This window comes from Podarcis tiliguerta, assembly GCF_965153285.1.
Source record: "Podarcis tiliguerta genome assembly, chromosome: 2".
Classification (NCBI taxonomy): domain Eukaryota; kingdom Metazoa; phylum Chordata; class Lepidosauria; order Squamata; family Lacertidae; genus Podarcis; species Podarcis tiliguerta.
In genome coordinates this window covers 46,582,738-46,599,729 of record NC_139535.1, presented here as the reverse complement: position 1 = coordinate 46,599,729, position 16,992 = coordinate 46,582,738, and the positions used below count along the sequence as shown (strand labels likewise).

At 42.4% G+C, this 16,992-nt stretch overlaps 1 protein-coding gene across 1 annotated transcript; it reads left to right on the top strand.

Annotated features, from left to right (window-relative positions):
* The first annotated feature begins 186 nt into the window (after window positions 1-186).
* Window positions 187-14,030, top strand: MKRN2 (makorin ring finger protein 2). Its single transcript, XM_083429220.1, has 8 exons — window positions 187-321; window positions 2,222-2,350; window positions 3,308-3,486; window positions 4,285-4,595; window positions 7,294-7,508; window positions 8,440-8,550; window positions 11,701-11,845; window positions 13,699-14,030. The coding sequence occupies exons 1-8, from the start codon at window positions 293-295 to the stop codon at window positions 13,840-13,842; spliced, it is 1,263 nt and encodes a 420-aa protein (XP_083285346.1). The 5' UTR covers window positions 187-292; the 3' UTR covers window positions 13,843-14,030.
* Window positions 14,031-16,992: the final 2,962 nt, after the last annotated feature.

The following is a 16,992-nucleotide window of genomic DNA, read 5'->3' as shown; positions in this document are numbered from 1 at the left end:
GGCTGGCAAGGCGCTTCGGCAAGTCTCCATGGCCGCCGCCGGCGGCCTCCATTTCCGCCACAGCCGAAAGCATCCGGCCTCTAATTACGGCCGCGCGTGCCTCTCCTAATGCCTTCCGACCGGAAACCAGTTCCTGCAAGAAGAGGCCGGGTAGCTTTGGCAGGGCTCCCAAACAGCTCCTCCTCCTCCTCCCTTCGCCCGCCGCCTTAAGCTTCTCAGGGCTCAGCGGAACCAAAATGCGAGGAGCTGCGCCGGGAGGGGACGCCGAAGCGGGAGCGGAGCCGGAGGAGACATGAGCAGCACTAAGGACGTGACCTGCAGGTCAGAGCCACCGAGCACTGCGACCTCTCCCCTCCCCCACCCACCGCCCTACGGCGCGCGAGCACGCTCCGCCCCTCGCCGGGGAGGGGTCGAGAGGCGGCCGGGCTCCCTCCCTCCTCCCGCCCGTTAAACTCCCGAGAGCCCCCTCCCCCTTCCCCCTCCCCCACCCAACGGAAGGGGAAGGAGAGGCGGGCGCCGCTGCTTCTGCTTCCTACCTTTGTTCCATTTCCCTGGTGACAGGCGGACACACCCCGCTCCTGCCTGCAGCCCCGTTGGTCCCAAAGCCCTACAAGGGGACGCCCGTGGGCCTAGAAGCCACTAGGTGTATAGGAGGCCCTTTGGGATCTGGCCTCCTTGGGGGGAGAGGACGAGGCAACCTCTGTGATCCTGGCCCCCCATCCCTACCTAGCTCGCCTCCGCACGCGCCTGTGTGTGTCTCCTTGTTTAGCTTGCTTTTGAGCAGCTGAAGTTCGCCCCAGTAGGGAAGAGAAACAGAAACTTACTTGTGCGAGAGGAGGAACCCAAGAGCAGCCCTGTTGGATCAGAACTGTGGCCCTTTCTGGTCCAGCATCTCGTTCTCAACAGTGCGCAAGCGGACACGAAGCCATAATAGGAGCACAACAGCACTCTCCTCACCTGTGAATTCCGGCAATTGATATTCAGAGGCATATGCTGCCTGGGATGCTGACCTTCAAGACCCTGATTGCTGGTCCTCGCCGTGTTATGTGGCAGGACATTTCATAGTTTAGCTATGCTCTGAAAAGAAGCATTTCCAGATTTTGTATGTCTTGAATCTCCTATGATTCAGCTTCATGGGATGTGCCAGTTTCTAGTATTACCCAAATAAAGAGAGAGAATTCTTGGTGATTTTTTAAAAAAGTAAACCTTTTGAAAGAACATATTCTGTCAAGTGCATTTTCTGCTATTTATTTAGTCATTTGCTTTATATCGCTCAGAGCAATCCAAAGATACATTAAAACCAAGAGGAAAAAGAAATGCTTTAAAAACATCACACCCGACTTCTAAAAGAACACAGATAATTAAAGGTCAAAGGCCTTGTTACAGAGGAAAGTTTTTGCCTGGTGCCTAAAGCTATATAATGATAGTGGAGAGAGCACTCCACAAACGATGCCCGTTCTCCTGTTGCCATTTTCCAGACCTCTTGTGAAGGAGGCACACAAAGAAGGGTCTTAGCGGGGTCTGGGTTGGTTCATATGGGGAGAGGCAGTCCTTACAGTATTGTAGTCCTGAGTCATTTAAGGCTTTATAGGTCAAAAGCAGCACTTTGAATTGGGCCTGGAAACTAATTGGCAGCCAGTAGAGTTATGCCAGGATTGGTGTTGTATGCTCCTGTCCTAAGTTTCCCAAACGTTTTCCAACCATGGCCACCTTCCCAACCTTCTTTCCTGTGGCCCGCATGGGTGTAGCCAAGGGAGCAGCTGCTCCCCAAATCAGTAAAAATCAATACACATCTGAGGTTCTGCCTCCTTGCCTTTTTTCTAACAAAAAAAGCCCTAAATTAGGCATAGGCAACCTCGGCCCTCCAGATGTTTTTGGGACTACAATTCCCATCATACCTGACCACTGGTCCTGTTAGCTAGGGATCATGGGAATTGTAGTCCCAAAACATCTGGAGGGCCGAGGTTGCCTACGCCTGCCCTAAATATTTTTCCTTATAGAAGAGTTGCTCCAACCTCTTGATCACTTATGCTTTTACTAAGTTCATTTCATTTTTGAAATTGTGCCCTAATTTCTGTCTCACTTTTCCTGGTTTCACATCATGGTGCATGTTATAGTTGATGCATAATGCTTGGTGGCTGATTTTTGGTCATGTCTGAACAACATCAAGAAATAGTTTAAATGCCTGTCATCTGTTGGTATTTTCTCTTTGTCGCTGCAGGTATTTTATGCAAGGGGTATGCCGTGAAGGAAGTAGGTGCCTGTTTTCACATGATTTGTCTACAAGTAAACCATCTACTATCTGCAAATTCTACCAGAAAGGCCAATGCGCTTATGGAACTCGCTGCAGGTATGGGCTGCTTGTTTTAAAAATAAAGCATACAGGTTTTTTGCAGCGGGGTGGAGTGTCATGCCAAGGATATTTCCTAAGCTGTTGATCCTCTAGACTTGAAGAACAGCTTGTGGCTTGGCTTCTATTGGGTTTGTAATATCTAGATTTTTATTAAAATCAGAGGAAGAGCTTAATGTTCCAATATCCTGGTTGCAGCTGGACAGTTAGTTCTTAGAATCTGTGCTGCTGCTTGTTTTATAAAAAAGCTTGCGAAATTAAAGCTTGAATTGTGTGGAGCCCAGGTGGTTGATCTAAAGTTACAATCCCATATACACTTTCTTTGGTGTATATACCATTGAACTCAGTGCATAGAATTGGGATGTTTATGCTGCAATCCTAAATATTAAGCAGAAGTAAGTTTCTTTTGAAATTGGCAGAGCTCTAAGTAAACATACATAGTATTAGGATCTTAGTTTTACTCTTAAGAGTACTTTCTGAGCTTAACTAGATGAGGGATGTAGTCTCTCCTAAGGGGATTTTAATTATGCTGTAGAAAGATTAAAAAGTCAATTTAGACTGCAGTCCTTAACCCACTAAGGCCCATTGAATTCAATAAGACTTACTTCTGAGTAGAATTCTGCTGGAAGACTGCAACCCTGCTCCTCACTTAATTGAAATCAGTTGGACTTATTATTGCATAGGAAGGTACTGTGAATACGTTAAAAGTGCAGTAACTCGTACTCATTGTATGTTCAGTATAGATTTTGCTGAATTCATCCAAGCAGTGAGTGACACTCATTCTTAAGAGCCCACTTGCTTTTAAACAGCCTGCGTATTGAAACAAGTCCCTTTTTGCAAGGGTGGCTATCCCCCCGAACTTGAAAATTACACAGTAGGGTAATTGTACTAGCACAAATGCATTGAAAGAAATGTCTTCCGCAGTTAATATTTGTGGTCTTTTTATTTGTTCTTAAGATATGATCATGTTAGACCTTCTGCATCAGGTGCCATAGTGAGTACTAGGACACTTTGCGCTTCTGCACCACCATTCTACAGCCTTAACACTCAGCCAGAGCAAAATACACCTATAACAAAAAGTAAAGTACATGAGCCTGGAAAACGTGAAAAGAAAACATTAGTGCTCAGAGACAGAGGTAAGAGTGGGGTTTTTTCCCCATTTTTCTAATTCTGTTGACACTTGGTTGTTTTGCTTATTTGCTGCTTTTTATTTGGTCCTAAATGATTCCAAGCATTTGTCCTTACATAAACAGACTCACTCACTGCAGCCGACACACTAACATGTCACAATGTATAGTTTGGAAAGCTCTGGCCTACAGTGACCAAGAAACAGGCCCCAACTTTGGCAGATAGGAGCAGACTTGATTCTTAATGGCTGAGGTTTAATAAGTTGGTTTCATGTGCACACACACACACACACACACACACACCATTACGTTCCTGAGTGCACCCTTTTGCATCCTCCAATGTCAGTGCATGGCTGCCATTCACTCATATGGAGAAAGATACAGCACTGCACTTGGGGAGACTGTTGCTGTGAAGGGAGGGCAAGAGCTACTCAATCTTCACCTCTAGGATCCTGGAAACTTACAAGCTCTCCCTTCATGCACACTGTGCCTGCTGCCATGACTGGCATTTTGTAAATTTGCAATTATTTTTCACCCATTCTTTAATTTTGGATGCATGTTTTTCTGATGCTTGTTCCAGAAAGAATTGGGTGTGAGTAATTAAAGTGCATGACTGTAGATGATAAAGCTTTCTACGATCTGAAGATGAAAGTAGGCTCCCTGTGTTTAGTGGAGGCAAGTTGAATTAAATTGCAATTTAGAAATGCCTGCCAGCTGCTTTATTACCTTATGATGGGATATTTCATGAGCAGCTAACCGTAGCTCTTCGGTTTCACATGATCCCATGCTATTTTCTCCTCTCCCAAGATTTATGTGGCTCAAATGAGGAAAGGACGAGATGCAGCGCTCAGAGTGATTCAGCATGTTGCAGTGTTCCAACAGATGCTCTAGAAGCAAAGCCCCATTCATATTTGGAAGCTATCCGCAGTGGGCTTGAAGGTGATGATGCTGAACCTGGAAGTTCATACACAGATGGCGAACAGTTATGTCCCTATGCAGCAGCTGGCATGTGCCAGTTTGGTGACAGATGTCTCTACCTCCATGGGCAAGTGTGTGAAATCTGTGGCTTGCAAGTACTTCATCCCTTTGACCCGGAACAGAGAAAGATGCATGAAAAGGTAAACATGACTAAAAAGAAAAATAATTTCAACCTGATACTGTATTTCTTGAAACGTTTTGTAGATCTATGTTATCTTTGGTTTTTAGAGTCCTACAGATCTAGCTAGAATCTATGGTTTCCTGCCATGCGAGTGAGCTGTAGTGAGCCTAGGTCTCGAGTTCCCTCTTCTGCTCTTTCATGCCTTCATCAAGTAGACTGGAATCTTTGGCTTCTGGTTTTAAACTAACCACCACTCCCTCTGTCATCTGAACTTGGTGGACTGTGGTTTTGTTTATGCTGCAGCTGACTTTTTTTTCCAGATCCTGGCTTGGTCTCGCTAGGCACAGTTTGAACAAGCCACAGATCCCCAAGTTCAGACATTGTGGGAGGCTGTGGTTAGTTGGAAAGCTTCCTCTTTAAATTTACTCCAGGTAGATTAATAATGTGATTCACTATTGTAGTAGGAAACCATGATAATGCTATTGTGTCAGTGTAGTCTTACGTTTTTGCTAGCATATTTTCCTCTAGTTTATTGGTAAGCTTCATTTTAAGGTATCTACAAGTATGTTTTTGTCACCTTCCATGAGTAATCAAGCGGCTTAAAAAATACTAATAACTTGAGTCAATTACTGGAGAAAGTAGTATGTAAAACTGCATTGGAAAATAATACTTAAAATACAGTATAATCAGTGTGTGAAGCCATGAAATATAATTTTCACAGCTATATTAAAATATGTCTATTGTAGCATTATCAGAATCTAAAACCAAAGTAGGTGTTGAATGCACCAGTCTCATGAAACTAGCCTTAGAATTCAACCTGCTGCTAAATTCTTAAGTGTAACTGATTAGAAGTAATGAAATTCCATTGAGCTTCTTATAGGTGTGCTAATGTTGTACTGTTATTTTTAGATTTGATTGATGCTTTTAAATGGATTATCTTGTATTTCATTTGAATAATATAGTTGGTTTCAGTAACTCAAATATTTAACGCAGAATGTATCTATAAATGTTCTTGCATACTATATTCTATACATTGCATTTCTGGGAATGTTTCCTATACTGCTTCCATTCTTCTTAAAAATGATTGATAGTACAAAACCATAGCCTTCAGACTCTGCCCTTACTTACCAGGTTGTATCCAACATAATGCTAAGTGGATATTCCATCAGCCCAATAATTTCTGCTTTTTCAGTGGAATGTTCTTCTCTCTCTCCCTCCCCACATTCCCTTAAACATTTCTAGGAGTTCCCCCAACCCTGTGGAACAGATTTGGGGAGAATGTGGTGCATGCATGGAGGGAGGAAATGGCCTGTAGCACAAGCACTAATTCTTGCACTGATGGGATGCAGTAGTTGAATACTACGGTAGTTCCATTCTTCTTTTCCTGACCCTTCCTGCCTGATGGCTCTCCTGCAATATGCTGTGCTAAGGCAACGGACAATCTTTATGTTAGCCCAGTGCTCAAATGGGGCGGAATCCTATGTCACTTCTTTCCAGGCAGAGATCATTGGGCCTGGCCCAACATACCCCACTTCCTCTTTTGTCCCATGTTAAAACCAAAGCTACTTCCTCTCCCACCCCTCACCCTCTTCAGACAGATTACTCATCAGTATTAAATTAAATGCTGTTAACTTCTCATATATCAGGACTGTTCAACTTGTGACCCATCATGCCAAATTCAGCTCACCAGCTGTACACTGTGATGTGATCACCAGTCCCCCCCCCCCACCTCCTGCTCTGTGAAAATAGGGCATTTACATAGTTGCTGGTAGGCTTCATTAAGCTTAATGGGTCTGAAATTGTGTGGGCCTCATCTGTAAAATTCTACTGTCACATAATTGTATCCAGTTGCCATTTTAAATCCAAGGTCAGCTGCATGCTTAATTATAGCTTAATGTCAGTCCCTTGGCTGTCCAAGGTCTTTACGCTGGTGGGTTTGGTTTGGTTTAGTATTTATATTCTTCTTTTTAAAACAACAGCAACAAAGCAGCTACTGTGTTTTTGGTGAGGGGGTTCTTAATTAATGTTTGTTTTATTACCAAGGAAAACTTGTGTCAATCTAGCAAGGGAACTTTTGTTCCTCTACTCTCCCTCCACAAATCTGCTTTGGATGGTTAGTGGAACCCCTAGAAAAAGCTTGATTTAATGGCACTTAGGCTGCAATCCTATGTTCCTGGCAGGTGGCAGTGGGACTTGATGGATCAGCAATGCCAGCACTGCACATACAGACTGGTGCTTGAGGCAAGAGGGGGAAGCAGAGAAAATGTCCCTCTGCTGTGCCAGCTCCCAGGCTGCTGTGAACAGGCCCAGATCTGACTCATTTGCCATCACAATGACAACAGCAAGGTCTGCACAGAATCTAGTAGATCCAGGGCCAGCCCAGTCCTGCTCCCTCCCACTGGCTGTCGCCATCTGGGATGCTGTTGGCAGTAACTTGCACCTGCTCTATAAGTGGACATATTCAAGTGCTTCTCATTGGTGGAGCTCCTCCTCCATCTGAGGCTGACAGAGCCAGGCAGGACTGGATGGAGGGAACCTCTACTCCCAGCAAGGCATATGAGGGGTTTGAATTGCTCTGCCAGTTCTAAATCGACAGGTTTAGGACTGTACTGTCAGAACATTGTAGTGGCTCCATGACAGAAACCTATAGTAGCAGTCCTTCCCTCTGCTTCCTTTAAAAATATCTAATATCTTTTGGGCTTTTCTTACATATACAGATGTGCATGGCTACGTTTGAACACGAGATGGAGAAGGCCTTTGCCTTTCAGGCAAGTCAGGACAAGGTGTGCAGTATCTGCATGGAAGTGGTATATGACAAACCATCAGCATCCGAAAGAAGATTTGGAATCCTTTCCAACTGCAATCACACATACTGCTTGTCCTGTATCCGGCAGTGGAGGGGTGTCAAGCAGTTTGAGAATCCAATCATAAAGTAAGTTCCTAACAACCTTCATTTTCAGAATACAGTGCGGAATACTTTTCTTATTTCTTTCCTTTGTATCTTCAAACAAGGTGTAGTGTAGCTGAGGATTGACTAAGGAAAGTTTTGCTTACGGTTTTTTGTTATTGCAGTGTTACAGGAATTTTTTCGATTGATGGGGAAACCCCCATTTGTAGCAACAACCAAAAGATATTATGGAATATGTAAGGGGGGTTACTGATGACAACAGACTATTTTGTTTGTTGGCTTCAGTATGAGCCTCAAAAAATGAAGATTTGTGTGTGTGTGTTTGTACAGAAAATGCTGAAACCTAGCATTTTTTAAATTTGGTTCCTTGGATAAGACTGAATTTTTTTGTTGTGGCCACCCCAACATTCAGCATACTGTAGCCACTGAGCATGTCACTGAATGCAGATAAAAATTAAATGGTGGGAAAGAATCTTGCCTGGATCAGTTCTGGAAGTGGTGGTGAAGGCAAAAGAGTAGGGAGTATGAGGCCATCTCTTTTTAATACTGTGCTTTGAGTTGCTGTGACCTGCATCAGCTTTGAGAAACAGAAATTTGCGTCCCAATTACCACACCGATCTGAGCAGAGAAGCCCATCATCACACTGATAAGGGGAGAGCTTGAAACTTCTTTTCACCCCAGTGTGAGATTGGAGCTCAACACTGCCCCCTCCTGCCCTGCTCGCTTTTTTAAGCTCCCCCATCCTCAGAAAAAAACTTTGTTTTTTTTAAAGTTAGGGTTTTTTTAGGGTGGGGGAGCTTTCGGAGCTGCCAGAATTCACTTTGGGCTCCAGATATTGCTTCCAGGCCCACAGGCTACTGAGTTGTACTTCAGAAGTGCTTGGTGTTGCTCTTGAATTGGATGAAACTGCTTCTTCTCAGCAAACTACACATATACTTTTTAAATTTCATCCAAGGTCCTGTCCAGAATGTCGTGTGATATCAGAGTTTGTAATTCCCAGTGTGTATTGGGTAGAAGATCAGACTAAAAAGAACGAGCTGATTGAAGCATTTAAGCAGGGAGTGGGGTAAGTATTATGATTATTATAATGTGAGACCAGAGTTGTTTGATGAGAAGGAGTTCAATTACATCATCATCATAATTGTGTTATTGTCTCAAGCTAGAGCAGGATGCAGTATACAGAATACTTCTGTAGTTAAAAAAGGTTTCTGTGAATATGTCTACTAGACTATTAAACATAATAAAAGTGGCAATCAGTGGAATGAAATACCTTCTCTCCCCCCCCCACCCCAATTAAAATAACTCCAGGATGTGTTGGTTAAGAGTTTGGTAACATGTCTATGGTGCTCCAAATAGTGCTATTTTTTTTCACCCTTTAGCACGCTAGTAGTTTGATTGAGATGAAAGCCCAAGTCCTGCTTTGCATGAAGACGACCCAGGCTCACACACTCCATCTTCCCATTATGGCCTTCTGTTCTTCATCTGTCCTTCAGTTCTGGTTTGTAGGCAAACTGGTTTCTGCAAACCATAATTTGCAATTCTGTCTTCTAGGCAAAGTTGGTTTGCCAACAGAGCAGATGTAGATGGGGGTATGGAAATAGAGGCCATGTGAGTCCACTACGTTCCCAATCCTTTTGGTTTGGGGTTATTGAGCAACATTTATGCCCAAATTGACCCATGGCTTTTGCGCAAGAATTTTATTTATTTATTTAGTTAGTTCTGTTTATATATCATCCTTCACCAAAAGATCTCGGCGCAGTTCACAAGATAAAACTGCAAGAAGCTGTGTGTCCCATAATACAAGTTTTGCGAGTTACAAGTGATCACTGGTGATCCACCTACCCCTGTTTAGTTTTTTGTTTTACTAGCATTCTTCCACTTGGCTAGGCTCACACTTTTTTATCCCTTGAAATGAAAGTGAGTATTGGCATCTGAAAAAGGCCGTCTTTTCTCTTTTTTAAAATGTGTGTCATATTGAATTCAAGTGGGGACTCTTGATGATTAGTTCCACCGAGCTGCACTTCAGGCCTCAGATAGCTTGGCCAGGGACTTTGCTACTGTGTCTTTTTGGAGAATGCAGTCCTCGGGTTGCATTAATCTTCAATCTCATATATAGAAATTTATGGCCTCATTTCTGAGGTTAATGAAGTAGAATATCTGGAAACACTTGTTTACTATTTGCATTTAGGCTGTAACTTGGTAATAAGGTCAGACCACAAATCATTTCAATATCCATTTTCTCTAAAATTGCTAAAGGTCCTGATTTTTTTACCCATGGTGGGGTGGGGAATACATCAGGAAATTTAAGAAGTCTTTTTCTAATCATTACTTTGCCAGGACAACATTTTTAAGTGCAGTGTTTAACTGAAATAGCAGATCTAGAATGAAAGTGTGTTTTCAACCTTCTCACAGTATTTTGATCAAACTGTCCCCTTAAAATTTGTCAAAACAAAACAAAAACCCACATGTGGTGAATAGTTCATTTTATGTGAACCAACAGTGAATTGTGTACATATCTTACTAATCTATCTAGCATTTGGTTAAATGCTTGTTGTAATTAACCAAATGCCAGCTGTGTCATTCTGTGACCTTCACTGTTGGTCTCTGAGATGTGTGTGCCTCAAAAGGCAAAGCTTTTGTTGTTTACATTGTGTTACTCTTTATTTATGCAGTGTTTATGCTTATCAGTCACATCAGGGGCTGTGCTATTAATACATCTAGAGCTGAAATCTGCAGCTGCTGATCAGAACAAGCAGCTTGAGCCTATGATTCGGTGTTTTGTGTCTAAAGGCTATAAATTATATACTTCTGTGGAAAATCTAAGCGTGACAGCTCCAAAAATGGACCTGTATGCAGGAAGGGAAAGCCACCTGGCAGTAAACCTCCTGACTTTGCAGCTCTTTTATGGAACAAATCCACCCCAAAAAAATCATTTTGGATTTGTCTTGATAGAGGAATGGTAAAAATACATAATAGCAAAGTTACTAGCATTTTTGACATGGTCTCAAGCTGAAATCTTTTCTGCCTTTGACCATCTTTTATAGAATCAGAATCATGGAATTGTAGAGTTGGAAGGGAACCCAAGGGTCATCTAGTCCAACCCCCTGCATTGCACGAATCTCAACTAAAGCACCCAAATAGAACTTTCAAATTGCAGTAAGATCTGCCCTATTAAATATAATTTGAAGCAAGTTGCAAGCTGCCTTTCTCAGTTAGGACAATGTGTTTCCTTAATGCAGATTAATGGGAAGTACAGTTAATATGCTTTTGTGGTATTACAGGCTTGGATGGTTGACCCATCTAAGTGACTCAGAATGTAAAATGATGTCTGAACAGAATTTTTTGTCCTAAATAAAACCAATTCTGTGAGTGGGTTTTTCTCTCAGAAAGAATCTATCCCCTTCTTGCTTCGGATTTTAACAGTTGAACTTAATAGCTGGTTAAAGTTACCGTGTTGCGCTCAAATTTTACTTACAATTTTTAATTAAAGATTTTATAATAAAACAAGTCTCCTATGATATAAGAAGTTATGGCTGAAGCCACATGTCTTACATTCTTGCCTGCTTCCGTTTTGTTCTAGTAAGAAACTAAAGCGTGCCATTGGGTCAAGAGAGATCACATTGTCCTAAGCCTCTTTTACCACAACACTCTATACACTTCCCCGTGAAGCATAAGTCTCACATTGGTATACTACAATCAGAACAGGACCAGAAATAAATGCACACATCCATGCCATATCATACCCCGCTTCCTTTCTCTGAAGATACATGGGAGAAGGAGTGGCTGCAAAGGGTTGGCGATCTGATCTGCACAGGGACTGTCATAGCCAGGGACTGAGCATCACTGCTCTGCTCCAATAGAGATTGATGGAGAAGCATTCTATTCACCTAAAGCTTTGTTGAGCAGAGGCACCAATGCAAATCTAATTGGAGGGAGAGTTAGTGATGGGTGCTGGAGGAAATTAGTCAAGCTCTTTGTGTTTAATTGCTTTCCTCTTACCTTACAGTAAAGCAAGCAATACTTGATGCCTGCAATAATGCCACTGACAATCTCCCCACCTCTTGCATTGAAGTGTCTTAGGTGCCTTTACTTTGGGTTTTCACTCCTGTATTTACTTTTATTTTTTCTTGTTTTTAGCAACATTGGCCACCTTGAGATTTAGGGTATAAATGAATGCCCTTGTGTTTTGTGTGTTCTCTCTCTCTCCTATGTTCAGGAGGAAGGCCTGCAAGTATTTTGACCAGGGTAAGGGGACCTGCCCATTTGGGGGGAAGTGTCTGTACCTGCATGCCTATCCAGATGGGAGACGGGCTGAACCAGAGAAACCACGAAAGCAGCTTAGCTCTGAGGGGACTGTCCGGGTAAGATTTCTAGCCATGTGTCTTCTCTCAACTAAACAGCAGCGCTGGGCTTCAGTGATCCGACACATTCTTCCACTGAAGACTTTGACACTTTTATACATTCATAAAAGGCTTCCGAGTATCAGCTGTGGCATAGCTGGCCCCTTTGGGGAACAGGGTGCTCTTTTTCCTAAGATCCCAAGTACTGAATCTGACTTGGACAATGGAATTCTTTCAATTTCTGAATCTAGTTTACTTGGCATTTAAAACACAAATGCTCGAGTGTACTTGTTCGTTCTTGCCTAGCTAGCAAGTGTGGTTTTAGATAGCCCTGAAAATTGCACATTTATATGTTTGGATCATCTAAGTAGGCTTCTTTTCAGTAAAGACTATTGTATTTCTAATAATAGTGCACTTGTTGCTTATAACCTTTACTGTAAGCTTAATGTTGTTTTGTCAGATCAGTACAGATACCTACACAATTAGTGCTGTAGCCCTTGGTGGCAGCGCAGGCACAGCGGCATGCTTCGAAGTGCTGGACTTCAGAGCTCATTTTTTGTGTCTAATTTTGCTATATGATTGGAGCCTCTGAAGAGGGAAAGTTTACATGCAGTAGTTACCTGGTTTGAGCATGGTACAGAATTCATGCTCCAGGACGGCCTCACCCCTCTGGCCATGCAGCACTGCCAGAGCCTTTTTGAACCTTATTTTTTCAGTCTACATGACAGAACATAGGCTCAGGCCATAGTGTGTATGAAAATTTAATTGTAATTGCTATTTTAACTAGAGGATCAGAATTTTAACACTGTGTTTCCAGCTGAAATATGCACAGCTAAATGCTATATACTCTGACTACCGATCACAATATTCAGGAGGCATTTATGGCCTCCTTGTATTTCTGAGGGGATTTGTTGACTGTTGGTCATGGATGAATTGAATTGTGTGACTCAGGTTGGCTTCAGTATTTTGTAACTGGCACTTTACCGTATTAAAGCTATGCCAGCCGTGCTATTACTATGACACATGCTGGTGCAGCAAAAATCCCCAAGATGTTACAAGTTGCAGTACTGATGTAAGAGGCCTTAGCGTCCAATGGGGATTTAGAGGAGTAGTAGCTCCAACACACACTCCCAACAGCTGGACCCAAGAGCTGTTAAGGTCTTGGAAATACAAAGGCCAGGATCACAAGCTTGCATTTACAGAAAGGCCCTTCCTAGGGCAAGGACTGATAGCTCACTGGTCAAGCACATGCTTGCACAGAGAAAGGTGCCAGTTTCAAGTGCTGTGAAAAATCTTTGCCCGAGACTAGTGGGTTAGATGGGCAAATAGGGGACTGTAAAAAAAGTAAAGGTACCCCTGCCCGTACGGGCCAGTCTTTACAGACTCTAGGGTTGTGCGCCCATCTCACTCTAGAGGCTGGGAGCTAGCGCTGTCCGCAGACATGGCCAGCATGACAAGCTGCATCTGGCGAGCCAGCGCAGCACATGGAACGCCGTTTACCTTCCCGCTAGTAAGCGGTCCCTATTTATCTACTTGCACCCGAGGGTGCTTTCGAACTGCTAGGTTGGCAGCGCTGGGACCGAGCGCCGACCTTTTGATCGGCAAGTCTTAGGCGCTGAGGCTTTAACCCACAGCGCCACCCAGCCTCCAAGAAAAGGTAACTCTTCACACACATCAATGAAATGACCCATGTGCCTCTCTGCAGCTGGCATCTTTTTGGTACCAAGGGAAGTAGTTGTACTGCACTGTGGAGGATGCTGTTTTAGCTGTAGCAGTACCCTGCTTTTCAGTTCAGGTGTATGCAGTATTTAAGCAGATATTTTCTTAGGTATGAGTCATTAGTGAGCACTGTATTTTGTTGTTTTTTATTCTAGTTCCTTAATTCTGTTCGCCTCTGGGATTTTATTGAAGATCGAGAAAACAGAACACTGCCAGCTGCTGACAATGATGTAACAGAGATGGGAGAGCTTTTTATGCATCTTTCTGGAGCAGATGCTGAACCTGCTGCTCCTCCCTAAACCACCACAAGATCTCTACCATGTACTCTTCTGTATCAGTCTTTCTGTTCCTTAAATAACTTTGTACTGTTTACCACTTTAGAATTACTGTGCCATGGAGACTGAAGTCCTGGTGAAATTCTAGTATGAGCCTGACACTGTAGAGCAGAACAATTGAAGCTTAATAAAATGATTGCTTTAAATAAAAATGTCAGTATATAGTCATAAGTACAAGAACTTCTGTTTTTCTGAAATAAGAACACCAGATTTTGAGAGGTGATTTTTCAGGAAACAAATCATAAGTAAAGCTAGGGGCAGGCAGTAGTGAACATGAAGCGTCATCATGTAACATTCTGCCTGACTCAAACCAGCATATCCCAGTATAGCTTAATGTTGTTAAAGGTTTTTGGGTTTCTTTACAAGAAAAAAGTTAGGAAAATTATATAGGACTAGTCAAGTGTTAAAGCAGTACAATTGATCAAATGTAAAACACTAAATGAAAGCCTTATTTAAAATTCTTTAAAATTTGGTTATTCTTTAAAATTTGGTTATGAGCAATAGTACAAGGCTCCATTTCATAAGCAATATAGATATTTTAACAAAGTAATGCACCAATCTATGCTACCATTGTTTTGACTGTACTTCTAATAATGGAAGTCCAGTCAGAATAAGCCAGCAGTTGCATGCAGATGGAGCAGGCAACACCTCTTTGGTACACAAATATCACTTATGGGATTTCTATACTACTCAAGCCACTGTACGTCTCTTAGACAATATTCTATTGAAATCCATACCCAGTCTCTGCTGGAAAACTCAGTAATGTAGCCCACCTTTTTCCATATAAAGGTGATCCCTTTAGGTGCCCAATGCGTCCACCAGGGCTTTGGAAGATGAGCACTAATACTTTGAATAGTGCCTGGAAATAAACCAATGCACCTGCAAGATATGTTTCTATTACCAAAACAGTCGGAACCCACATTTTTAACTATCATCCATTTCCAAGTGATCTTCGAAAGGGTATAACTAGGTCAATACTGTGCAGAAGAGTTCACAGCTCACTCAAGAGGCATCATGAAGATACTGAAAGGATACAGGGGGGCCCTGCAGGACCACATAGGATAAATGGCATGATGGGCCAAACAGTAAAAGCCCTTGCCCTGTCTTCTGAGAGCAGCTGTCCAAGACAAGCACAACTACTGAAACACCGCCTTCAAGCTAGAGAGCTTGTCTTGAAGGATATCACGGTTTATTTTTTTATTATTTATTAAATCTGTATACTGCTCTATACCCATAGATCTCAGGGTGGTTCATTACATGCCATCAGAGGCCGCTGCAAGGTCCAGAATGAGCAGGGGCACCCCCTCCTTGCACAGATCATCCATCAAGGTAATACGATAAAACCAGGTCTGAAATTGGCAACCACATAATTGAGCACCTTTCCAGGAAGGGACTATTAAGCAATGCTTGGTCAGCATCTACAGAAGTGACATTTTGGGGGGAAGTAGAGAAAAAATTTAACAGCAGCTTACCTCAGAGAGTGGCAAGAACTGCAGCAATTTCTGTTTCTGTGGTTGTGTGGTTCCCACCCCCCAAAAAAATGCTTCTTGGGAGGCCAGATCCATCTACTCTAGCTACAATTTATTACACAGCTAATTGTTAAGTGCCACTATATTAAAACTGAATAAATGCATGAATTTAATGTTACGAAATGTCAGCTGCACCTAGACTATCCTTATTTTATTGGACAAGGAGTAGGAGATAACGGGAGAGATTTCGAGAAGGCCACCCAGAGCTACACCAGAACTCCCACCATCCACATGCAGCAGTGGGTCAACAAGACTAATCTGGCTTGTTACTATGGAAAATGTTATTCCTACAGTGTAAAATGTATTGGCATTGCTCCCTAACAAGGTTGGGAATAGCTTTAAAGAAAGTTACTTTCCCAGCAAACGAGGCAAAATGAATCCCATAATTGCTATAAAAATAGCATTCATTTCTAGCTAAGCCAGACCACGCTGCAGTGTTTTAAGGTGCAGTGCATTTGCAGAATGAATTACTCTTCCACTTACATTTATGTAGAACATGGGTGGGTTTAAATTTCAGATCGCATTTCTAAAACTGGAAACATGCCAGACTGTTGCTTTAAGTATCTTTTTTGAGTGGCATGCCTATGACTTGCACTGGAGAGGAGAAACTAAAAGCTTAAAGCAGGCAGTAATTTTAGCTTGGACAGGAGCCAGTAGGGTTTCAGAGAAGATGAAGCAGGCATTGCCCAGTCTGCTTCTGCTAACTCTTCAAATTCTCAAATTACACCTCCAACTTCCAGAACCTGAAGGAACTGCATTTTCAGTTTTTGCTTCTACATTATATATTTAAATGAAGATAAGTATTTGCTAAGGGGCACAAACCAATGATTTCCTTATCTCCCCATCCTTAGAGAAAGGATCTAAATCCAACACACCATCTTATGGGTAGAGAACGTGTTTCCTCCTTAAAGGATGCCAAAGTTAAGGCACTCGTGTAGTCATGTGGAAGCACACTAACTCTTTGCTTAAACTGTGTACTTTTATACTAGTGTTGAAAGCAGTTTTACACAGTATCTCAGTACACTTTACATCAAATATGTAATGGAAGTTTCATGGGTCAACTATTGCACCTGGCATACCATGCTATGCTCACACTGCATGCTAGCTGCACTTCAGCTTTAGCCCATTATTGTTTAGCCACTAAATAATGGGGCTAAAGTTAAAGCAGTTGTGCTCAGAATGTAGTCTAGACTGTAAAGCAAATGAATCCATGTGGAGATCTCCAAAGAAACCCAGAAGAATTCATTCCAGAATGTCACAACTCAACCCACAATATGGACTGTACAGTTCAAAAGCTGGGTTGGATCCAGACAGTCATGATGCATCTACTCTAAGAATGACTAAGGCTGCAACTCTAAACCCACTTACCTGGGAGTAAGTTCCAATGAGGTCAACAGGATATACTAATGAGTAGACATGGTTATGATTGCCCCATAAATAAGGATCGAGCCCAAGGTATGAGGAGAAGGCAGAAAATACATACTGAAAAAAGCTTGTTTTTCATGCACTATACTTCAGTCATTGTTCACTTAACGTATGAAGTTTGATCAGAAAATGCACTTTACCAGGTACACTTTTCTGATTC